The sequence below is a fragment of the Megalopta genalis genome, unplaced genomic scaffold, assembly GCF_051020955.1.
Source record: "Megalopta genalis isolate 19385.01 unplaced genomic scaffold, iyMegGena1_principal scaffold0026, whole genome shotgun sequence".
Classification (NCBI taxonomy): Eukaryota; Metazoa; Arthropoda; class Insecta; order Hymenoptera; family Halictidae; genus Megalopta; species Megalopta genalis.
In genome coordinates, this window is record NW_027476096.1 from 2,006,954 (window position 1) to 2,033,793 (window position 26,840).

The window sequence follows — 26,840 nt, forward strand, 5'->3', positions numbered from 1 at the left end:
TCCCGCAAGTAACGAATCCGTCTCAATTTGTATATACAGGGTGTCCCAAAAATGTCTCGCATTACATAGTCGCAAATTGCATTTTCGCAAAGGAAAAAATTACTTAGAATGACCTCAGCTACCCTACATTTCCGTAATGCGAGACATTTTTGGGACACTCTGTATACAGAATTCGTCCGTCCTTCCGACGTCCCAACGTCTAAGGCAAGGGCCAGCTAGAATAGCCTTACTGATGAGTCCTCTATCGGGTCTCGGAAGAAACGTTTCTCTTCCTTTTTTCCACTACACAGCCATTTCAGCCGCCGCCAAATACGCAATAAATGTATGCAATAACATTTTTAAGAGCTCGCTCTTGACACTCGAGTCAGTCAACATTGTGTAGGAAGATCGAGGAACCCCAAAGGATTAAGACGAAAAAATACTTAACGATTGTTGAATTAGAACTACGTTTTATTACATGGACAATATCTTTTTTGATAGCTCTTTCTCTCTCTCTTCCTCTCTCTTTCGCGCTCTGTTCTCATTTTCGCTGTTCGCCGTTAAATTTCTCGATACCCTTTCTCTCTCACACTGTCTCGTCCAAACATTCGATCTAACACGTGCCTGCATTCACGCTCGAATCACACACGCGCACACATCATGCAAACACGTCCGTCCCGATATTTGACACGAGATTTAATGCCTCAATTGTATATGTATAATTTTGCACATCAAATTTCTATGTTTGTACAATAATGTTTTGATGAAAATAAATATAGATATAATATAAATGAATGCTATCAAATGAAAAAATAAAATTTGCATTTTGGCCTGGATTATATCCTGTTAAATTTTGCCTTCAAGATTTAAGAAATTGAAAAGTCCCGAGCAGGAAGCCATGAAAAAGCGAGGTTTCTCCTACCGTACCTCGTGCCTTACCGAAATCCGCTACGAACTGTCTCTCTGCTCCTAATGTTCCTGTCATCCAACACATTTTCAGCTACATAGGTACAGACTTTCCCTCGTTGATAAAGTCTAGAACTCACGCGGCAACATTTTATATTGATTTTTAGGTAAAATAAAAATGAAATTTCCGTGCTACAGTCTTATGTAGTTCACTAGCAAGATGTGAGACAGAAAATGCGAGAAAATCTCTGTTTTTATTACTGTCGGTATTTCAGAACATGTGACAAGGAACCTTATGAGCTGTCCGATGTATTCGGATACCTTGTCTGTGGCGCGATATACACAGAAAATTATACCCACGCCATCTAGCGGTGGAAAATGCTACTAATTAGCGTGACCAATACCAAATTGCGAGTCCTATCCTTAAGAAAGAATACTGTACTTGGTGATGACTAGCGCCTCTTCAAGTCCTAGTCAGGGTATCACTTCGACGTATGCGGCTGGATGACAGAACGCGTGATGGCTTTGAGATCGCGCGATTTCAAACAATCATAATGTAAAATTATAAAGATATTTTATTTAACAGCACTTACACATAGCAATTATTATAATTTCATTCTATTATCTACTCCTTTACCTTTGAAAAGTTTTTAAATCTTTATATTAATCATCTACTTTTGTTATCTTTAAGTATATTCCTCCTTTTGGCGCTAACAAGAACGCAGTTGGATCAATTACGTATGGTATCATAGTTTTTTCGCAAACGTCAACTCTATGATTGCGAAGTATTTTTATCAGTCCAAGTTTTGATTGATAGACTGCAAACCGAGCGCCTGCAATTAATGCAATATATGTACATCTAATTACAATCATACAGAAATAATATCAAATAATGATAAATACAACTCTTTATCTTCAAAGATAATTTAAGCAATCTCCTCCGGTGAAAGTTTACAAAACAAACTTTGTATGATAATATATAATGATAATATATAATAATAATATATAATAATAATATATAATAAATATATAATAAAATATATAATAATAATCAAGTAAATTCTCATCGTTGTCACTGCTATACTTAACAAATTTCTTCAACTTACTGCGGTATTTTAAGCTATATTTAATAGTTCATGTCACTACATACCAATGCAATTTCTTGGTCCATCACCGAAGGGTAAATAGTACATGGGATGTCGAGTTTGAATAACATCATCGGTAAACCTTTCAGGAATAAATGAATCTGGATTTGGATAAATCTTGGCATTTCGATGAATAGAAAATATTGGTATCCAAATAAGAGTTCCTTTCGGAATGGTGACCTTAGTTTCATCAAAACAGTAATTTTCCATTGATTTTCTCATTAGGAAGGGTCCAGGCGGATATTTCCTTAATGTTTCTATGTACATGACAGTTTAGTTTAACTTATTCTCCTTCTTAAACGTGCAAAAGTTAGATAAAATGAAGTTTAACCATTTTTACAATTGTTGTTTAAAGTCTACAGTATTGAAAAGAGACATGTTTGACAGGCACAAGATTTGTAATATAATTCATTTGGATAGAAGAAGAAAAAAATGAGTTGTTTGAATTAATAAACCGCGTATTGAAATCTTCTTAATCTTCTTAAATTATTCTTTAAAATTGTCATACTTACCCCGGAAAACCAAGTCTAAATATGTCATCTTTTTAACCTCTTCGTATTTTAATTTTCCTTTATTTTTATTGCAATGTTGGCGAATTTCTTCTCGAAGTTTATCTTGTATTTCATGATTCTGAGCTAGCTCATACAGAGCATTGCTCATCGCTGAGGAAGAAGTTTCGAAGCCAGCAACGAAAAAAACAAAAGCTTGAGCAGTCAATAAAGTGTCCGTTAGCTCTGTAAATATAATGAGTAAAAGGCAGGGACCCTGACTGTTATAGTCAATATTGAAAAAATTGTTGCAGAACGATTATTATTTTGATTCGAATATTTATAGCTATGACGTTATTATTAATAAAGACAGTGATAACGATTCAAACCCTACCGCACATATTTTTCATCTTAATCCATCCAGATTACAGCGTTAAGTATTTTTACATTACATATATATTTAGCGTAAAGATAATCTAGTTGACTGTCTATTATTCTTCCGACATTTCGCTCATAATTACAAAGTCTATTTCCATCAAACTTCATAAACATATATACTATTATGACAAATAAATAATTGCACAATTAACAGATCACTTTAAAAAAGTAGCTGCAGATTACCAATGACAACTGACAAGATTAGCCGCAATTTCTTTTCATTCCACTTATATCTGCTGAAGACGATAGGCTTAGAAGCTAAATTAATGAACTGTACTGTAAAAAATATTAAGCAAAGCCATAACAATGAACATATACAGTTAGAGAATCGATAAAATAAGAGATACTCCAAAACTATTTTTGTAAGTATCTTGACTTAAATATTTTTCAAATATCAAAAAAAATATTTTTAGGGTCATGTGAATAAATCATGTGATATGCAATTGGAAAAATAAAGTATGCGTTACGAAAAAAACTATGCCTTCAACGGGATTCGAACCCTAGCCTAGCGGCTCCGTAGTCGGACACCTTACTTATCATATCACGCACATCATAATTTTTTCTTTTTCTTAAATGGCATTTTCTACGTTAAAAAATTGCTTCTTTCAATATAATAACGTTTAAAATTACTTAATCTACACTTATGGTGAATCCAACAAGTAGCAACTTTCTTTTTCATAGCAAAAACATCATGAAGTTCGGTTTTTAATTTTTTTTTACAATGGCGCAGGCTTACAAGAAATCTGAGAAAAATTGAGCATACTGATTGTGGTAATACCTTATCAGGGAACTAACATAAAAATGGAGGATATTTTTTGTTTTCGAGTAATTTTTATGAATGAAAAGACCTCTAAGAGCTATTTTGACCATCTTAATCGGCTAGGCCCTTTATTCCATATTTCATTTTTAAATTTGATGTCACCACCCTCACTTTTCAAAAACTTGGAGGGACCTTGTAACTTGAAATAAGTTTCCTGGATATCGTTAGTGATAGATTTAAAGGTATCGACTTGTAACACTTTTAGTAAAACGCCTTGCATCTACGTCATGATCAGGCTGATATTTATCGAGTAATTTTGTCACACTTACTTATGTTTTGCAATTTGTCTGGGTGCTTCTTAAGCTCAAGGAGCATATTAACAAAGTCTGGTCTAACAATATTATTTTCACTTCTGTAATGTAGCGTGTCCGAGATGACTTTGGTGAAAAATTTCGTTATTTCGGACTCTGGAAGTATATAGCCCAGCAACCTGTAAAGCCACGGCATCGCTTGTCTAAGGCGGAACCGTAATAGTTGACTAAAGTTAGTTTTGAACACATTTCTGCCCACTCGACGAAATTCGCTCTCCGTGTCTGATAAAGCATTTGTTTCAATTCCAAAAGCACAACTACCGATCACATCCGTCGCATATTTTGCCAACAATTCACGGCATTCCACAGGATCTCCCGTCTGTACGACTGTTTCCAGATAGTGTTCCAGGTGCTCTGAACATTCTAATATGAGCGGAAACATTTCCTTGAGTTTACCGGATGTAAATACTGGAGAAAGCCTCGTTCGTAGTGGCCGCCATCTTTCAGCTTCCAAATTGAACAAATGCGGAGACAACGGTTCCGTCTGGAATTTATTTAAATTATTATTATTATCGTGTAGAGACTATATCATAATCAATGTGAAAAGTGTCATTCCATAAAAATTATTATTTTGATTTCTTTAGTTGTAAATAATACTTATATATGACTGAAAAATATGTTTCATTATCCATAGTCATCATTCATGAAGGAAATTTGAGTTAGTTATAGGAATTGAAATATGGTCAAAGGTGCGCTCGAGCCGATTTAAATGGATGATGAGCCACTCTACACAGTTATGTCCCACAATTATGTTAACACCCAGCAAGCATGATTCCTGAGGTCATTTGAAGAAATTTTTCCTTTAGTGAAAATGCAATATGATAGCCATTTCTGGCTATATACTGAACTGTGATAGAATGAAATCTGCCGATAGATGGCACCACAAATTTCTCAGTTTAATCACGCTTATCAGTTTCGTGATCTATGCGTCAAACAAATCGATTGGTGTATAACACATGCATTTTTATCGCCCGCCCCTTTGCTAGGAATATATCCAGTAGACAAGCGGTCGCAACCAGAGCGGACGAGAAAATAAGTTACGCAAAAAATGGAATAAGTGACGCATGCACCGGAAGTTCTATACCGCGCATAGTGGTATAAAAGCTCGAAATCATGGTCAAAATAAGATTTTCGGGAATCCTGATTACGAATCTCAATTTCAAAATTCAAAAAACAAAATGGCGGATTCAATATGGCGGATGAGTTGTTGAAAAAATGATACACGGAGCTGTATTTTATTGGCCTACAGTAGCTGAAAGGTTGAAGATAAAATTTTGTTAGGTACAGCGTTCGGAAAGTCCAATATTGTAAAGTAGGGATCAGGACTCCATATAATAACACGTATAAAAATTGGGAAATCAGGAAGGTTCCGTGATTATGCGAGAAGGTGGATCGGCTACGAAGCAAGAAGTACTGTATGTGATTCCCTTATTGTTTCCCAAGAACGACTCAGATTACTAACAGAGTGTTGAGGATAGAGGTATAAAAATAACATTACAACATTCGAGTATCTGGTAAGGTAATAAGCATTTTTTATAAATGAGTCAAGGTTAGATCCTCTTTCTTTGAAAAATCGGCTTGCAAATAGTACCCAAGAGATTTTTTATTCGGAGTAAAAGGCATGTTTCCAGTTTATTACGTGCTCAAGTGGCGAGCGCGTTTGTCGAAAAAACCAGGATCTGCTCTACGTGACCGTTATAAAACGATAAATACTTTTTGAATATGCGGTACTGTTAGACGCTTGAGGATCGCGGATCCCTTTGATTCGGTTCGCGAAGTCAATAATGGTCACAATAGTGACTTCTTCATCGGAGAGTAGGGGAAAATTGCCATAAATGAGATTCAAGTTAAATAGGGATTACCCTGAAATCCTCGATAAATATTTTCACAGACTCTCGCGTTTCACCGACAAATGTCATTATTGACACTTCCTGTATAAAAAATGTAAAAATAGAGACAATAGTGATATATTTATATCAATACTTTATTAATTGAAATTTTTATTCATTGTTATACATTAAATGTCGATTTTAACAACGGTGCCGTTTTGGTACCGTTAATAAATCTATGGTCTCTTTGTATAAGCTTTTCATCTTTTTTAGGGATAGCTTTCTGACAGTCGAGACACATGGATCAGAACTAATTAATAGACGATCGAAAACGTCCTCCATTGTTTTAATTCTGCTAGATTTTCGTGCAAAGTCCTCGCGGAACCTCCTAATATTTTTTTTTTAATGATTTCTGCGCATCCTCCGACATCATTCCAATTGGGAGAATCGAAGATGAAATAATCGCTGCACCATGTATTAATAATTTGTGCACCATTGTTGGCATGTAATACCACGGGTCCAATCCAACAAACATTAGCGTATATTATGAACTTTTCATTATCAATCTCGTTGCAGCTTGAAATGACTTGTAACACAACATAGAATTGTGTAATTAAAATCTCATCGATTCCAGTTATCCGCGCAGATACTGCATGATTTTCAAAAAATCAACGTAATAATACTATTCAACTGTAGAATTACAATATACTTCATATAATATTAATAATAGCAAGAACATTCCCATCATTTGTGCTGCCAAATCCTTGTTTCGGCTGATCGACAAGTATGCCCAATTCTGAACGAAGACCTTTTTGGATGTTGAGCTTGCGCTCTATGACTATTGCTTTTTCTTCTGGAGTGCATGTTTGCCATTTTTTGATACTTAATTTATGTTGTGTCCGAATTGTATGTTGTCCTCCTTTATGTTTTGTTTTAAAATGAAATCTATATCGATAAATTCTTTCGACATAGCATTGCATAAAATGCACTGCAATTCGCGTCTATCATTGTGAAATACAACTTGTATTTTACATTGAGCTCTTTCCCATCTATAATAGCTGTATAAAAATTGCATTTTTATCGGTCTACAGAAACGTGGAGATGTGGGTCTTGGGTTTGTCCAAATTATTAAATTTTCTTTTGACTCTTTACTCTTTGTAACAACCTGCAGCGGTACTAGAGAAATTAAAAATATGTCTGCATCTGACAATGCATCATTTGTGAATGTTTGTTTATATATGCTCTGGCCAGACGATCCATCGCATCTACACTTACAAATCATTAATATATTTTGTAATTGTTGCGGAGTCAATGTAGAAATAACGCTGCTTTGCACAAGCAATATTCTTTACTTCAGCTTCAAGCTTTACTTCAGCGCAAAATTTATTCACTAAAATCTCCGACCTTTCGGGATAACATTTATTTTTTGATTGTAGTATTCTTTCATATGCTGGATATAGCGAACAGTTATTCTCCCGGCTTACTGCTCGCAAATATTGGTTCTTAGAGAGCTTATTTTGAATAATGCAGCATCATCGGAAAGAGTGGTTTCTTTTTTGCATTTCAGCAATTTTCTATATTCTGCTCTGGCCGGTTAAGAGCTTACCTCCTTAACAATCTTCGATGCACTTAAATTTCCATCCGCTCGGAGGCTTATCTGTGTTACATAGCCCAGAATTTTAGAACTATTATTTGAACGAATTGTTTCTGTTCTCCGCCCCTTCGTTCGGTCACTCAAATCGTCGAAGTTGGAAGAAGGACGACCGTTTAAATTTCTGACTTCATTCCTAACGCAGGCGAAGGGCACTCGAAAAATTACCGATTCTTCCAGCCATTTTTCAAATTTTGGGAAATTTGTTCCATCCGGTGTACTTTCTTCTATGTGCATCTCAAATGCAAACACAAATATTTGTTATATATATGTTAACGGTACAAAATGTTGTACTTACCATTAGGAACAATATCCATTTTACACGATTGAAAAAAGACACTTCCACAAAAAGATACACGCTTCACATTATCCACTTCACTCATCGATTATGCTCAAGAGTAAGTAAAAATATGGATCATTTCATTTTTCCCACCACACGGACGCATCATTAAACTATCCAATCCCTAAGAAAAATTCCCGAATGACAACTTGGATTTTTAGGATTTTTGACATGATTTCAGACTTTTATGCCACTATGCGGCAGTGTGGCGTGTCTATCGGATGAACATAATAATTCTGAACTATAATCGCAGCGAAAATTTGAAAATTTCTCTGTTGCAAAGAGTAACAGGTTCACTCTAACACGAATATGTATGTATGCCATTTTAACGCAATTGTCATCTTTAGAAACCTTTTTTATTCATAACAATTTAACAAAAAACGAGAGACAACTATCGGAAATTACTCGGAAGATGATTTTTATCAATTATGTCAAGATCAAAATCAATGAAACTGCCTTCCATAAACGAAACTTTTGCCATTAATTTATTCATGCAACATGTTATATAAAATGGATAATCGGTTAATAAATAGGAATGTTTCTGTAATCAAAATAATCATTACGTTTATTCTATGCACATCATTCGAAAACAAAATTTAACGGGAAACATTTGGTAAAATCTAATTCATTCGTTCTTAACTTGCAGAAAGTTGTTCTCTATTAACTTACTATTATTTGAAAATATTTATGTTATATTAGGTCGTCAAGAATGAAACTTGTAGTTTACAGTTTTGCCAACTTTGACAGCTTGGTATTTGACAGGGCCTTAATATTTTTCTATGCTGTTTTTTTTTGTTAAGAAGCTACACATATTGTCGGTAAAAGGAAATTATCTTAAGCTCTAATAAATATTATTAACTTTTTTAAAAAACTGTTGTTTTTTTGATCATGGATCGGTCGGAAATTCGTACTGTAATGAAGTATGAGTTCTTACGTGGAACTACGGCATCGCAGACCGCGCGAAACATAAATGGTGTATTTGGTTCTAGTGTAACTACGCAGCAAACAGTATCAAAATGGTTTGCCAAATTTCGGAGTGGTATAACTTTGACCTCACAAATGATCCACGCGGTCGCCCAGAATCAAAGGTCAATAATGACGTACTAAAGGTCACCGTTGACTCTGATCCATCTCAAAGTGCTTATGAATTATCATTAAAGTTCGGTGTAAGCAAACAAACAATATTAACTCATTTAGCTCAAATCGGGAAAGTGAAAAAGTTAGATAAGTGGGTTCCTCATGAACTGAACGAAAACCAGAAACAAAAGCGTTTGGAAGCTTGTTTGATGTTGCTTTCTCGCTACAAATCTGATCCATTTTTGAATCGAATAATCACTTGTGATGAGAAATGGATTCAATATGACAATCGCAAGCGTTCAGCGCAGTGGTTATACAAGAACGAATCTCCAAAACATACTCAAACATACATCTCCAAAACTACATATTTTTTACGCAAAAATTACCGATAAGCCGTTATTACTTCAAAATCATACCTTTTCATATACAGGAAAGCCACGATCAGCGAATTTAGAAAAATCTCGTATTAAAACGTTCTTTATAAGATTCGGATCTTGGAGGATAAGAATTGGTGTTCTTCTTGTAAATATCCCGACCATTGGTTCATCTCCGTATTCTTCGTGAAGATTTTTCAAGTAGTCACTCATTGAAACTTTTGTAAGCATCACGTCCTTTATATTACCAAACAATGGAATAGGCTTGGGTCCAGGAACATTACGGATTTTCCAAAAATCGAAGGTTGCAACGAGGTAATAATAGAGAAACAAAACTACTGCAACGACTCCGCAGAATATTTCTATGTAATATGCCATCGTTCCTCAGTTCACATAATCCAATAGAAAGTCCAGAAAATGCGAATTTAATAAACGTAAATCTCTGTAACATAATAATACAAATTTTTTTATTATTATTATTATATATTATGGATAGAATATACTTACATTATTACCAAATGTTGTACCGTGGTGAGATCACAAGACGGGTCACGGTAGGAATGCGGTGACGTATAGTAACAAAATGGATTCGATTGGTCAGAAACGGAGCCAACCTCCTAAACTCACATGCATTTTCGATTAGAGTGCTCTATTGGTCGAAGCGATCGCACACAATAATCTGATTGCGAGATGGAAAGAAACGAAGAGAGGGGATGAGAGGTTATGGAGAACGAGTGAGATAATGCGAATCGGCAGGTAGTAGTGGTAGTAGATGTGATAAAACAGTAGTGTCTATGGGATTGTCAGAGGTGGGGATAAACGGGCTTAACGATGAGCTCCTCTTGCCTTTGTGTCGTCTCGGGGCTCGTCTTATGATCTCATTACAGTACATAATCATCATTACAGTAAAAAGGTAATCTTCACCATTGAGTGGCACTACCATAAAGTTACAATACTAACAATATCCCCTTATCACAAATATAATAAATATAAGTTTTTGTGACTGGGCAAGGAAATTTCATGAATAAATATGTCATGTTATTGATAGAATTAATGCAACAGACACGTTGGTAATTATTTACAACATGATCCGCCGCGCCAATTTTTATGAAATTTAATTTGATACAGGTTGACATTTCGAACTATTTTTTTTGCCAAGAATGTCACTCTCTTTTAACATCTAAGATATTCGCGAAAATTCTAGGTTTAATGCAGTGAATCTGCACTATATGTATATTTCGTGAAACTTCTTTTTCGCTTCAACAAAAAGAACTTAACATATGCTGTCAAAGTCATATTCATTTAACGACCATCGATAAATCCGAGAATTAACATTTTTATGGCTGAGCGTAAGACGGAAGCTGTCGCAATCGGTGCAAGCAGTGAACTAGACCCCGAACATATATAGGGTGTTTATTTTATCCTGTACATTAAAATATCTTTATTATTGTTACAGATACAAAAAAAGTGTCAGGACAAATTTGTTTAGTTTAAAGCTAAGAATATTATGATTCATGTTTTCTTCCTCTCAAAATCATATTTTTTAAGTATTTAAGTAAATCAAGACCAATTCAACGATCTCTGACACTATTATCTTCAAATGACCTTGAATGGAAAATTTAATCATTTTGTTTCTCGCATAGTAGCGTAGACACCTACCGTGTTCAAACCACAGCTTTTCCAATTTCGCAATTTCCGGAGGAATGCATCCAAACGCAATTCATGACCTAATCCAACACGAAACATCCGTCGCTTCGGTGAAGTACGGCTTCGACAGAGAACGCGAAGTGTCTCGACGCGGGATACAGAACGACGATACGAGAAACCGTTCGACCTCATGCTAAATGATCTGAGTCACCTCACGAAAGGAAAATCAGAAAAAATCACAGATTTACTGTCTGGTAGTAATCTGCAAAACACGTACACTAATCCGGAACACAATAGTATTGTTGCATGTAATTAGAGAGACGTTCGGGATACGGCGTGAGTTCTCTCGGTTGTAATTTCTCTGGATTTCTAATAGTGATAGCTCTGCCCTTTCGTATCCCACCCTATTCTACAGGGTGTCCCAAAATTATGATATTTCCAGGAAATGGGAGGTTCCTGAGATCGTTCGAAGTAACTTTTTCCTTACGAGGATGCAACCTGTGGCTTTGTTTACGAGTTATTAACGGAAAACAGTGACCAATGAGAGACGAGATCAGCTGACGCGGGGCGGCCAAGTCAATCAGCAGTACTGGGCTTTGACCGCTCGTTGGCTCAGCCGCCTTGCGTCAGCCGAGCTCGACTCTCATTGGTCACTGTTTTTCGTTAATAACTCGTAAACAAAGCCGTGAATTGCATTTTCGCTAAGGAAAAAGTTACTTCAAATGATTTCAGGAACTCCGCATTTCTCGGAAGTACCATAATTTTGGAACACCCTGTATATTAGGTCTTAGTCCAATATAACCGCTGCACTCTATTCGCTAATTGCAGGACCGTCTCGCGGATGGCTGCGTGTCCCAGGCTGCAATCAATTTTCTTCCCGTCGTTCCCGGCGACAGAGGATCCCCCAAAACGTCCTCGGGTTGCCACTCCACCACCCACACCTGTGAGGTGAAACGACACAGGAACTCGTAGGGTAACGTCCGCTCCCTTCCGGTAATTGGATGTCTGTTGTTGGTTTCTCGAGTCCTGGTCATCTCCAGGTTCATTAGTCTGTGTATGATGATCAACCCTTGATGGACGGAATTTGTTCTGGCCGTAAGACAAGGGAGATCCCACGCAGCGATCAGCACAGAGTGCCCCTCGAAGGGTCGTGGTCAGATACGGGATGCGTTAAAAGCTCGGTCGCGATCGGCGTGTAATTTGAATTACTCGCGTATCGGAATCTTAACGCAAATTTCCTTCGCGCGATTGCTCTCGGTTGTCGCAAGTGTGCGAGTGGTATAATAGAGAGTGGTCCGGTAAAGACAGTTTCTATCGTCATAATAAACGGAGAAGTGATGACGCATTTCTGCAACATCACAATATTGGGTGAACGAAAAACTTTGATATAATCAGCCAGGGCATGATTCTACATTTTTTCATAATTGAAAGTAAAATAACAAGTTGAAAGATCCGTCAGATTTGTATGGCTTGTAGTAAGAAGATAAGTAAAATTGGTGTACGAAGACGCGTCATTTGATTCCTATTCAGTAGTTTTTCGAGCTTATTTTTTCTCGAAAACGGGACCTTAAATGAAAAAATATTATCCTTTTTCTCGACTTATATTTGCATGTAGAATCATCCCCTGACCGGTTCTAGAGGGGACCAATGACGGTTGTAACACTTTGATTTTAGAACACAATCGTATTTACAATGACAATTATTGCATGAACCTCTTACCCACTTATCTGAGATTATTCAATTACGGTGGCTTCGTTGTGCATTAAGGAATATCCAAGTTATTAATCAGATATGAGGACAGATAAAAAATGTTACAAACGACCCTAACCCCGGGTCCTAGTCACCTTCGTACGCTTTTATATCCATGGTTCCTCCATTAGTTTTTCTAATTTTTGTACAAAGCATTCTAAAAGCTTAATTATGATAGTAAATTATAGCAATTTTAAATTGATTAGTTAACTTAATAAATATAGATATTTATTTAAATAATAAGATTAAGAAAATTTGGTTTAGAAATCTCTTAACACTTTACCGACCGGTAACCTATTAATTGGTTTTTTATCGTCGACGCTTACCGACACTTACTGCGCCGTTGTCGATTGTTAAGCGATTGTTATGACAAACAATAATTTGTTATCTATTATCGAGATACAAGTGTTAGATTGTACTATTGTAAGCTTTCATATTATTTAAATAATTTTTCAAATATTAGATACCCTTCGCGATGAATAAAAGAAACGATATTGAAGAGTTGTATTTAGATGATCTGTCAGATTGTTCTGACGATTATTATTATTATTATAAATGATGATGAAAGTGATCTTGAAAGTGATGATGAAAGTGATGCCGAAATTTATTGTGAAAGTTTTGATAGGGATATAATTACTCAAAGACGATGCGGTGCATTGCAACTGAAATATAGTGATTCAGAGGACGACGATCCAAATGACGTTGAAGTCAACGATAATACAAGGTCGACGAACGATGAACCAAGGATTTTGGAACTTTTCGAAGACATCCCTGACATAAAAACCATGTCGAGTTCTACGAAAAGTATAATTGACTATTCAAATGTATTCATTAGAAATGACTTTTTTTAAATACTTGGTAAGGGAATCTAATAGATATCATTATCAAATTGTACATAAATATAAAATAATAGCAAAAAAGAGGAAATGGACAGATATCACCGGTAACGGAAATGAAGAAATTTTCGGGGAGAACAGTTTTAATGGCACAGGCAAAAAAGAGTGTTCTTTACGACTATTGGTCAACTGATGCAGGCATAGAAACTCCATATTTCTCGCAAGTATTGAACAGGAACAAATGTTTACAAATAACGCAGAGCTGGCATTTTTGTAACGATGAGGATATTTCTCTCAATTTGAATGGGATTGTTAAAGGTCAGTATGTTATTGATTATTTAAAAAATAGTTTAACAAACTTCATAAACTATTTCAAGAATTATTTTTGGATGAATGTATAATTCCTTCAAGAGGCAGACTATCGATTAAAACATATAATCCAGCAAAAATAAAAAAAAAAGAATACATGTAACAGTGCTATGTGAAGCTCTCTTACATCTGTAATTTTCACGTGCTGCCGAGGGAAAAGAAATTAGAAGAGATTGTTTTAACGGTTATTTAACCTTATAAGAACATGTGGCATCATATTTATCAAGGTAATTATTAGAACAGTGTCAATGTTCCGTCTTGCAACGGAATTTTATTTTTTTTTGGCAAACGGTTTTCCATTAGTACGTTCAGGGGACAGCGAGAACCCATCAATAAACTAAATTAAGGCGCGTAGTCACAATCACACCAGGTCCGCTGTTGAAGCAACCATAAACGGAAATTTGGAAACACCGTCAGGTACACCATCTGTATCCGTCTTTATTTTTATGATAGGGTCACCCCATTGTGCAGTGTCGTCCACGTTCTCGGGTTTTTCCCGCCACCTGCGTTGTTGTGCGATATGGACTTCTAAGTTCCCTTTCCACCTCGCTACTCTGACCAATGGTCTCCAAGTTTTCTCTCGGCGAGAAGTATATAAGAACAAGAAATTCTTGACTAGCTCTCTACATTTTATTCTGGCTTAACCTCGTTGTCCATATCGTTCAACGTCGCGGTCGCTCGTCACTCTGATCTACGTTTCGTTCAGTCTCGTGCTCCATATTCTCAAGTCGCGGTTACTAGTCACTCCGGTCTATCGTTCGCACATAGTCTTGATACGATTGTCTCTGTTAAATCAGCCTTGTCAATCTTCACAATTCAATCGATCACAACATCTCCGCTAATCGATCATCCTTGTATGATAAACCACGATCTATTTATTAAAACAGTTGTTCATTTTTAATTAAACGAACAACGATATCGTCCTATTCCGTCGCGCAGCGTAATCGGCCTAACAACCCGATAGATAGTTCATATCGCGGAGTATCGATATCAGGTGCTCACACGACGCACCTCTACAGTCAATATTGCTTAAACTCTCCTACAAAATAAAATTCGAGTATCTGGAACAATTAGAAAGAATAGAGATCTTCTATTATCACTCCAAACAATAAAACTTTCAAGAGGTCAGCATGTATTTCATAGAAACCATGATATTTTGCTAGAAATAAGGTGTAATGGCAAAAGAATCGTAAATATGATTTCAACAGTACATTCGGCCTAATTGTTGGAATCCAGAAACAGGAATAACAAATCGGGAGGCCGATGGTCGATGTAAAAAAACCCAAAGTAATGTAGAGTTTGTACAATTAAAAAAAAGAAGCAGAACATGTTTTGTCTGCAATTTTTGCAATGTTCCATTACGTAAAGGGGACTGTTTTGAACGATATCACAGAAAAGATTATTATATGAATTATGAAAGCTTTTATAAATATTAATCTGGAAACAATTCTAACATATCAAATAAATATTTAATTACCCTATAATAACAGAAGGCGAAGAATGTACTAAGCACTGTCACAAAATTTGGTTTAAGATTTCTATAGACAAAAATAAGCACATATAAATAATCGCGGGCGACAGTCTAAGCCGATACAGAATCAGTGTCAAGAGTAATGTTTATGGCTGAATGACCAGTGGCACGTGTGTAGAACGTTCAGCCGCTACTGGTCAGTAAAGCGTTAATATCGACCCTGGCTGTCGGTGTTACAATGGTCTCTAACCGCACTTTAAAACTTTAATTATAAATTGTTATTCAAAAGGTTACAGAGTGGCAGACATTAAAAAACCAAACAAGATTACGAATGCATGGGATGTGAAATTCTTGGAACTCATATCCAGAGGACTTACTGACACAATTGAAGAAGTACCGAACCGCTGGAAGACTGGTTTAGGAGAGGAATTTCAATCGAAACAATTGAACACAATCCTAAATCGGGAAAAACTAAAGAAAGTGAATCTTCCGTATCTCCTTCATATATGGAGCTTGAACTGGTCGACGATCATTCCGAAGCCAGAGCAAAAGAAGAAGAAACTACATAACGAAGATATCCGGAACGATAACGTAAATCCAGGGAATTGAATGGAATGGTTCACCACAGAGCTTTCGTAGTAGTTGATGATGAACTTATCAGAGTTGAGGAGGCCCTCTCTTCAGAAGAGAAATTGCAATGGAAGTCAATCATGAAAAAAAAAATTGAGTCCCTAGCTAAAAATCAGGTGTAGGAATTAGCATCCTTGCTCCAATAAAAAAAAAAATTAAAATTCAAGTGAGTTTTCAAGAGAAAAATAGACGAGAATGACCACATTGTAAACTTTAAAGCACCGCTAATAACCAAACGCTTTTCACAGATTCTTGGGATAGATTGTGAAAATATTTTTTCTTCTGTTAGCAGATATTCCATAATAAGGTTTTTGATATCTTTTGCGGTCCAATTAAATTTGCAAATAGATCACTGAGATTTAACCACAGTTTTTTAAAATTGTAACGGAGGACGAGGAACTACACGTCCTTCTACATTCTGATTCGTCCCTCGTGTTGAAAAGGATCGCGCTCCCCGGAACGAATGCCATGTTGTATTGCGTTACATCGACGCCTTCGCCGCGATCATTTGGGATTCGACAGTTTCGCAAACAGGCGTTCGCATCCTTGCACGATTTGGCGCATCCCGGCGTCAAAGCAACCACGAGGCTCGTAGCGGAACGTTTTGTGTGGCCAGGTATCCAAAAAAATTGTAAATCCTGGGCACAGGCGTGCATTCAGTACCAGCGAGCGAAAATCAGTAAATACGTGTCTACTCTCGTCGGCAGGTTCGTTGCGCCTTCGACGCGATTCAAGCACATACACGTGGACATCGTCGGTCCGTTACCGGTGTCGAGAGGGTGTTGATACTGCCTGATGTGCGTCGAACGTTACACCCGATGGCCGGAGGCTTTCCCGATCGTAGAAATCACGGCCGAGACCGTGACGCGTACACTTGTGTCGGGTTGGATCCCAAGATTCGGGGTGCCGCGCCGACTAACAACCGATCAGATCATGAAAATAAAAGTTGAATCACCACGTAAATATCCGGACACACCGCAATACAAAAGATATCAATAGTGTTCTCTCACACAAGAGTATACTTGCAATCGCACACCAAGATGTGTAAAATGCGGTCAGAAACATGACACAAAAGCATGCCAAAAGTATTGTCAAAAACCAAAAGACGAACCAGCAAAATGTGTTGACTGCGAGAAAGGCGATCCAGCCAACTACATATAGATGATACTTGATATACAAGGAACTGCAGAAACTAAAAATGCAAAATACAAGATCTACCGGAGGTAACCGATCATTTAGTACACTTGTGAACAATGAGATTTCATACGCCCAAAAAACTGCCACGAATATAGTGAATAACAATGCAAAACCAAGAACTAAAAGAGATACAGAAAATCTTTGATCGCGACCCCCCAATCTTCCCCTGCACGCGCTTAAACGTACCGTTCGTCCTCCAGACTGACGCGAGTACCGTGGGCTTGGGTGCGGTACTTCGATCGAGAACGTCAAGAGTGTCACGTAAAATGGCTCGAAGAAATAATAAAAAAAAAAGGTGGTTGAGCCATAGCGCAACTCACAACTGTTTATTTCACAATGTATTACAATATTTTAGAATACACAATTATTATGCGCATTTAAAATAATTCAGCAGTCGATTCGGTGGTCAAGTCAAGACTGAAGACTGGGCGAGGAGCTCGGTCTTATATGGACCGTTTATTTTGAAAGTGGTGTCAGTCCTTTTTTAAAAAAAATTGAGATGACGTAATTTGTGCTTAATTTAGTGTAAACGTTTTGTTTATAACTAGTTAGTATTTTATATCTTAAAAAATGCCAATGCTTTGTTCAATTTAAAATTGGCCGGTAAAAGAAATTGCGTAACAATTGATTATGAAAGTGGTGTAAGTCCAATTTCCATAGACAGGTGGCGGGTTAGTGGCCACCGGTGGCTTCACAATTGTTTTATTTCACGTGCCGAAAGTTACTATTGTAGGTTACTTATTTTATTTTCCTCCAACAATGGATAATTTTATATTCAGGTAAGAAGATATAGGTAAGAAGAAATAGTAAATCAATGTTATTTTATGACAATATTTGTTCCGTCCTTCAACAGAATTTTCGGGCTGCATCCGCCTAACTTTTTCCGGGACGAATCACCTTTTCCCTCTACCCCTAAAAGACATTTATTGACGGGGAATCTTCGGCTCAACGAGACAAATTAACAGTCCTTCAACGAACAACGTGCAATCAACAAAAGGTCACGTCCGTTAGGTTTTCAATGTCGTAGAGCCATAGCCTTCTTCCTTGCAATTTCTAAATTTATGATTTTCAAGCCATCTTTTTTCCGGCAATAAAGCCATTTCTGCACTATTGAATAATGCACTCCTTCATCGGCAGCATTTTTTATGACAGGGTCGCGAGCACGCACCGCTTCGGTCGCCCGTCCAGGGTTACTTGATACCTGCAGCACTGCGTGCTACGTCACCTTCACATCCCCTTCTAGCCACTCCACTTCTATTCTAGTCTAGTCTAGCCACTCAATTTCTAGTCTTCCGTCCACGAAATAGTATAAAAACTCGAAACCGATTTTTCACGATCAGTAGTCACTCGCCAGTTCATCGTCATTTTAGTCCCCATTCATCGATCAGTTGTCAGTTGCTCAATTCACACTTATTCAGCCACAATCTTATTCATTCTTGTTGAGTGGCACATTCTAAATCAACCAAACAGTTGTCCCTTTTTAATTAAATAGACAACGATATCGAACCACTCCGTCGCGCAGCGTAATCGGCTTTATGACCCGAGAGATAGTTTATATCGCGGAGTGACGATATCGGGTGCGAATACGACGCATCCAAAACAATATTATTTCATGACAATTGAAAATATTTATTTTGTTTTATTTTAAATAAATTTACACAGAAATAAGACCCATGAATATAAACAAAAGAATAATCTTAGAATCGGAGGATGAAGATAATTCCACTATGAAAAATGAATTAATGAAGCGTAAAAAGAGAAGAAGAATTATAGAGATAGAATCATCATCAGATGAGGATATTGTTACTGAGAACTTGGATTCTGTAAAAGAAAATAAAGGAAAATATACGCAACGAATAAACAAAATTAAGCGAAATGCCGGACAAGAGTACTTTACAAAAAAATGAAAATTCATTCCAGCAAAAAAATTTGAATCCAAAAACTGTAACTGCTCGAAGAAATGCATAGAACGTGTTAATGAATCGGAACGTAGAGCAATTTTTGTTAAATTCTGGAATATAGGAGATTTTAATAAGCAAAACATATTTCTCCACTGTAGTGTTCAACGTAAATAGAAGAAGACCAAGAAATCATTCGGGCACTTTGAGGGCTTATGCTTATCAATTTCACCTGGTCACTTCTCGCGGAAACATCTCAGTATGTAAGAAGTTTTTCATTAATACTTTCAACATATCTACTGGACGAATTGATCGTGTCTTAAAAGCGCATGATAATATTCCGAAGACATGCGTGGACAAATGGATGGCTCTTGCAAAAGAACTAATGAACTAATGACAAATACAGTGATAGAACGACGCGCTACTATAATGGCGCACTCTACTGGTACACTCGCTCACCGTTTGAATAAAGTAATCGTTTTCACATATTGTTTCACATTTGTTTTGCATTCACATCGATTGTTAATTGTTTTCACCTTTATCTACCAGTGTCAGGTATGAATTGTTACTTTTTATTTAAATAAATATACCATTTGATCTTAATATACCCGATTCTCCTTTTAGCATGCCTTTTTAACACATCCTTATAATTTGTTAGAATCTATAACCTTAAAATGCCGCTTCAAGGTAGAAAACGAAGAGCAATTTATTACAATTCAGGAAGCGTCTCGGAAATAGAAAATAATATGAACAAGAACATGCGTGGCAGGAAGAATATGTGGCGGCTACCCATTCCTACGTCCCCCCATTCCTACCCGACGACCAAACATCCACCACATTTCCAGGCGCTCTTTTATAAAAGCCCACGGAGGAGAAGTCACATTACGTGAAATGTATAATTTGTTTGTAATTCGTTTGTTAATGTCGCGGGTAAAGAAACTGAATTTTTCAGAGTATTGGACAAAAGATAAATTTCTTCGAACTAATGTTTTCGACAAAATAATGAGTAGAGACAGATACGCGTTTCTGTTACGGAACCTTTATTTTAGTGAAGTTCATTCAGAAAAATCCAATAGATTGACAAAAATTAGAGAACTTTGCGATAAGCTTTGCAGTTCGTTTGCAAATTGTTTTACTCTGTTTCGCAAGTTATGCATCGACGAAAGCTTATTGTTATACAAAGGACGTCTCTCATTCAAGCAATATATCCCATCCAAACGCAATAGGTTTGGTATAAAATCCTTTGTATTATGTGACTGCAAGACGGGATTTGTGTTAAATTCTGTTGTATATGCTGGAAGCGATTCCGATATCACAAAAATGGACGACAAATATTTAGGAAAATCGGCTGAGGTGGTACTGACATTACTTAACCCTCTATGGGCCCGTGTAACTTTCAGGTCACATTTGAATTTATCGGCATTTTAGAAAATAATTATAACTTTTTTCATGAGATGGCGCAGAAACCTAACTCTATGACGTTACCAACACAACCAGAATTAGTATTCATGACCAATGTTAGGGTCGTCAGTCTGAAACAACAAAGTAGATACTGTGCAAACTGTCTACAGTAGAACTACGCGAAACCAATTGATCTAATTGGTATTATCTGTGTTTTTGTCAGGGATTATCAAATTAAAAATAGTGAACATAATAGCTCTGGGTTTGTATATCAATAACCACCTGTTAGTTTGCATTTCAATTTTTAATTTGTTACTGTTTTTTTATGATAGAGTCTTGCAACTTTGAGGCTATAGTGGGCTATTGTGGCAGATTTCGGTACATTTAGGATAAAGCTTGTGCATTCTCCCGTTTTCAGATTTATACATCATTTACCCAAAGATGAATACAAGATCCAGTAGAAATAACCGATCAATTAGAATTACACGCATTAGCGGTAATAGATTCGACGATTCCTTATTAGATTCCGACTCTGATGAGGATGTAGTAGTATTTCCCCGACGACGGATAAATGTCATTGATAGCGACGACGTATTTAGCACTGAATCCTCGTCAGATGAGGAAGATCCAGGGCCACAAAAAATTGTTTGGCAACAACTATCAGAAACAAATAATAATTGTTATTATCGCCCATGGAAAGGAGATTGCCCTAATGTCCCCAACGCACCCCATTCTCCAATGGCCTATTTTCAGAAGCTCTTTGATAAGGAGATTATAAGGGATATAGTTGATTATACCAACGCGTATGCATTGCAATGTGATCCAGCAAAACCCATTGCTGTTTCAATAAATGAAATCGAGCAATTCTTTGGCTGCTGTTTTTTTATGTCCATTTGCGGATTACCGAGAACTGAAATGTATTGGAATTCAATGACAAGAGTGTCCGCTGTTGCCGATACTATGAGTCGTACGCGATGGAGAAATATAAAATCAAAACTACATTTTAGTCAAAATTTACCGGCCAACGAAGCAAACAATGTTGAAGCGACCGATAGTTTGCAAAAAAACCCATATTGGATAAATTGGTCAAAAATTTTAATCGCATTCCAATGTCTGAACACGTATGTGTTGACGAGCAAATTATACCTTTCAAAGGAAGACAAAGGCTAAAACAATATATGCCCAAAAAACCAAAAAAATGGGGTTACAAAGCGTTTTTATTGTGCGACTCAACGGGAATCATTTATAATTTCGAAATTTACACCGGCAAAATGACACATGATCCTGAATTACCTAATGTCGGAAGTAGTGGTAATGTGGTATTACGTTTATCCAAAATTATACCGAAACAATGCTTTCATAAAATTTGTTTCGACAATTGGTTTTCATCCGTGCCTTTAGCAACTGAATTAGAAAAAATGGGAATTCAGAGCACTGCAACTGTGCGGTCAAACCGATTGAAAAACTGTGAATTTTCGTCCGATAAAGTCATGAAGAATAAGGGCAGAGGCAGTTCTGAGATCTTCTCTGCATCTATTCATAGAGCCACCATAAATGCGGTGAAGTGGTACGACAACAAGGCCGTTGATTTGATGAGCACATTTTGCGACCTTGAACTAACTGATATAGTGAAAAGGTGGGACAAGAAAATAAAAAGAATGATTGATGTACCACGACCAAATATAGTGAAAGTATACAACCAACACATGGGTGGCGTAGATTTGGTGGATTCGTTGATAGCATTGTATCGAATAAAAATTCGATCAAAGAAATGGTACCACCGAATTATATTTCACCTCTTAGATTTGACGATGGTCAATGCTTGGCTTTTATATAAGCGAGATTGCTCATCGCAATCTATAAGCCCCGTGTTCCGTTCTCGTAGAACGTTTCATGCCAGTACAACTATCCGCATTTTTCAACCCATAAAACAAGCAATCAGACACTCCACAGCACATCTGCGCCGCACATTTGCTCCGGCACGGAAGAACAAATTCCGTCGAGTTTTCGTCGACCAGGTTTACGACACGGATTCGACAATAGGATAAAGACCTTTTTTACGTCTGGCGACCATCCGGCCTCCAAAACTAATTTTCGGCTATTCCACCAACCATAACGTGTCGTAAACCTAGGATTTCCGTAGGGTCATCTCGAACCGAGTGCGTAACACGGTACTCGAGGCTACCGTGAGTTGACCTGGAGAAATTTCCGTTGTGTCGTCGAAGGCGGCGGAAACCCTTCGACCGTGTCATAAAACAATCACGTCCTCTCCGAGACCAGTCGCTCTCGGGGAGTTGCTAAAATTTAAAAGGGCACTGATTGGACAAACATAACTTTCGGCAAAAACCAATCAGTGCACGTCTCTATCCGGGAAGGGGGAGCTTCACAAAGAAGCTTCCTCAATAAAAGGGCCGGTACATCGCGAGGCGCGGATAGTCTTCAACAATCATTCGACACCACACAGACCGAAAACACTCCATGTACTATAACTAGTCTTCTAAATTAAAGTCGTTATTTCTGTTAAAAAGTGCAACAGTCAATACCCTTCACTACCAGCTCTGTTACTTTAAGTGGGCACAGAGCATCGCGAACCACATTGTCAAATTAGAGTCGGGAATTTACAACACCCGTAGACCGAACAACGGTCGCAGTGTCGGTGCGCGAACACCCTGGACGTCAGTACAGTTTATTGGAGTTTAAAACTGACGTTGCATTTTGTTGCCAGGAGCACAAAGGAGCCCCAAAGAAACGGGGGCGTCCTGCTTCAAATGAGGTAGATAAACAATTAGAAAACAAAAGAAAAAAGAGACCAAATAGTACAATATCTGTACAAAACGTACGAAAATATGAAATGGCACGTTGGCCAATTTTTTCGGACAGCAGAGGACGTTGCAAAAAGCCCGGATGCAAAGGAGTCCCGAAAATAAAATGCTCAAAATGTAATGTACATTTATGCTTAACACCAAATGCAAATTGTTTTATGGAAGTCCATGTATAAGTTATTATACAGGGTGTTCCACAATTATTTTAACAGCCGAAAATGAGGGGTAGCTGAGGTCATTTGAAGTAACTTTTTCCTTTGCGAAAATGCAATCTGGGGCTTTGTTTACGAGTTATTAACGAAAAACACTGGCCAATGAGAGGTGACGGTGCGAGGGATAGGGTCCGCGAGAGAGTCCGCAGCACGAGGCTTTGACAGAAGGACGGGACGGACTCGAGTCGCGTTCGAAGTATTGAACAAGTCACAAGGCGAGAACTTTCCGGATTTTTTTTACTACATAACAGTGATATTTTTAAGAAAAACGCTGTTCACCTCTACTTTAGAACGTCTGAAGAATATTTACTAATTTTTCGAACCCGAAATAATATGAAGTTTAACCGTGACAGCCGTTTTAATTTTCTGGTGTGCATAACACCTTATGTGAACCATATGAAATTTTTATGCAAGGTGTACAGTGATGATTAACGAATGATTTGCAAAGCTGATTTAATAATAAATAATCGCGTTAAGGGACGTGAAGGATTTGTTTATTAGAGAGATATGAAAAATATTATCAGTAAGAAACTCACCCATTTAGTTGAGGATGCATTTGCTGGCTGAAATTCACGATGTCGAAGGGCACTGACCTTGTACAACGTACAACTGATCTTTCACTGCTCTGTCACCAAACACTGATCACTTAATTAATCACTGATAATCCGAAACATTTGTGGATATTACGAAAGATGACTGAGACCGTTTGCAGATAATCGTTTATACGACACGTTCGTGGACAATCGTTTATTCGACGCGTTCGTTCGGCAGTCGACGTTTCACTGCCAAAAAATCGAGACCTCGACCGTGGGCCCTTGTCGTTCGTCTTTCGGCCGTCCGAGGAAATAACACCCGATACCATTTTCTTCGAAGCGCAGGGTACCGCCAAATGAAATAAACAAGATATGCCGAGACGTAAACTGTGTCCGACCCGCTGTCACCGACGGTACCCTGCGCTCTTAGAACGTAATTAATGGCCGTGCGAAGAAAATGGTATCAAGTGTCATTTCCTCCGACGGCCGAACGACGATCAACAAGGGCCCACAGTCAAGGCCTGAATCTTTTGTCCGCGAACGAGTCTTAGTGATCTTTCTTAATATCCACAAGTGATTCGGATTATCAGTGATTAATTAACTCATCAGTGTTTGGTGACAGTGCAGTGTAAGTGAACTTCGCAAATAACCATACCAGAGGTTCCACCGACAGTATCCCTCGAATGTTGCGGTCATCGACCTGGGATCAGCTGTTCGTTGTACGCGGTCAGTACGTACGAGTCAGCAAATGCATCCTCAACTAAATGGGTGAGTTTCTTATCGATAACATTTTTCATATTTCTCTAACAAACAAATCCTTTAAGTACCTTAACGCGATTATTTATTATTAAATCAGCTTTACGAATCATTCATTGATTTCTGTTCGTACACGGAATTATTTAAATTAAAATATCATTTACAAACTTTGTCAATCTTCACTAAATTGCATAAAAATTTCATATGGTACACAGAAGGTGTCATGCACACTAGAAAATTAAAACGGCTGTCACGGTTAAACTACATATTATTTCGAGTCCGAAAAATTAGTAAATATTCTTCAGACGTTCTAAAGTAAAGGTGAACAGCGTTTTTCTTAAAAATATCACTGTTACGTAGTAAAAAAAATCCCGAAAGTTCTCGCTTCGTGATTTGTTCAATACTTCGAACGCGGCTCGAGTCCGTCCCGACCATCTGTCAAAGCCTCGTGCTGCCTCGTGCACCGTCACCTCTCATTGGCCAGTGTTTTTCGTTAATAAATCGTAAACAAAGCCACGGATTGCATTTTCGCAAAGGAAAAAGTTACTTCAAATGACCTCAGCTACCCCTCATTTTCGGCTGTTAAAGTAATTGTGGAACACCCTGTATACCTCCGGTGCATCATGCATATTTTGAAACACTACCACACACATGCAGAGAATAAGTAAATACTATCAGTATCTTTTAATTTTGACAATGTAATTGGTGTCTAAAATAAAATTTGATGTGTTGTTATGCGTATTTGTAAACAAAATTATATTAAAATTAAGTATATTTTAAGTGATATTTGATTTTTCAAAATTGAAATTAAACGATTTTTACAATTGTCTAATTTTGAAAGTGGTGTAAGTCCATTTTTTTTTTTTTTTACAGTCCATAAATATGTGTTATCGTAGTCTAATTCGCCTAAAACAAATCTATATAATCAAATTAAATATTGATAAAACAATAGAAACAATGCCAGACCTCATATAATTTGCCTATATTTTTAAATCAACAAACATATTAACCTTTAATTTTCTCGAAACAAAAGAAAATGGACTTACACCACTTTCAAAATAAACGGTCCATATAGCACACAGGAAACTCTTTGGCTTCGCCGCATTTTGTTAGAATTAAAATTAACATGCGAAGCCGTGCCAATGTTTGTGGACAATCAGTCCACCATTAACACGTTAAGTGCCCAGCCCGATTTGCTTGCCGTTCCGTTTTCCCAAAATCCCCACTTCTTGCCAGATGATACGAAAACGAAAGGCGAGGCTAAACGATGCCTGGATGTTTAAGGAAACCTCAGTTGCACAGAAGTCAGAGTTCAGTCTCATTCACTGTAGTAGATCTACCAGTTTTCTTGTTCACCATAAATTCAAAGTTTTTTATCGCCCTAAAAATGTTGAGTGGATCAGAAAGTGATACATCGAGCGAATTAATTTTTCCGCCTAGAAATCGTCGGCGCCGTGCTTTGCTCTCATCTGAAGACGATACTTCATTAGAGAATGTGCATATACACAACGAGAGGGAATCAACCGAAAATCACAACCTTCACGAGTGTGTACGGTGTTGACACAAGAAACATAGAACTGCAGAATTGTGTCAATATAGAAGACTTCTATGCGTTATTAGTCACTGAAGAAATGCTTGAAGAAATAAGTGAACAGACGAATATATACGCAACACAAAAGCAATCGATGATGACTTCGAAGCGTATAGAGCGGTGGGTTCCTACCAACAAGGAAGAGATCAAGCGCCTTTTTGAGCTCATTATTTGGATGGGACTTATAAAATATCCAGGTAAAAGTTTATACTGGTCCACGGATCCTGTATATTATCATCCGTTCCCTCATAAAATAATGAGCAGAAATCGTTTCCGAATACTTTTGAGAATGCTGCATTTCACAAACAATGCTGCAGCAGATGTCACCAAACGCTTATGGAAAATACAGCCTATTTTAGATGACCTCAAC

The 26,840-nt window shown here is 37.3% G+C and overlaps 1 protein-coding gene across 10 annotated transcripts in view; it reads right to left on the bottom strand.

The window, feature by feature from the left end:
* Positions 1-429: 429 nt before the first annotated feature.
* LOC117218918 (cytochrome P450 6a2) overlaps positions 430-26,840 on the bottom strand; it is a 110,658-nt gene continuing 84,247 nt past the window's right edge. For 9 of the 10 annotated variants that reach the window (XM_076527562.1, XM_076527567.1, XM_076527563.1 and 6 more), the window contains 5 exons: positions 9,401-9,800; positions 4,046-4,571; positions 2,543-2,764; positions 2,036-2,287; positions 1,443-1,718 (listed from right to left, as the gene is read on the bottom strand). In XM_076527562.1, the coding sequence (XP_076383677.1) occupies positions 1,549-1,718; positions 2,036-2,287; positions 2,543-2,764; positions 4,046-4,571; positions 9,401-9,736 (1,506 nt within the window). In that variant the 5' untranslated portion in view covers positions 9,737-9,800 and the 3' untranslated portion in view covers positions 1,443-1,548. Of the gene's footprint in view, positions 1,409-1,442; positions 1,719-2,035; positions 2,288-2,542; positions 2,765-4,045; positions 4,572-9,400; positions 9,801-26,840 lie in introns of those variants that run through there. The other variant, XM_076527564.1, reaches the window with a different exon arrangement.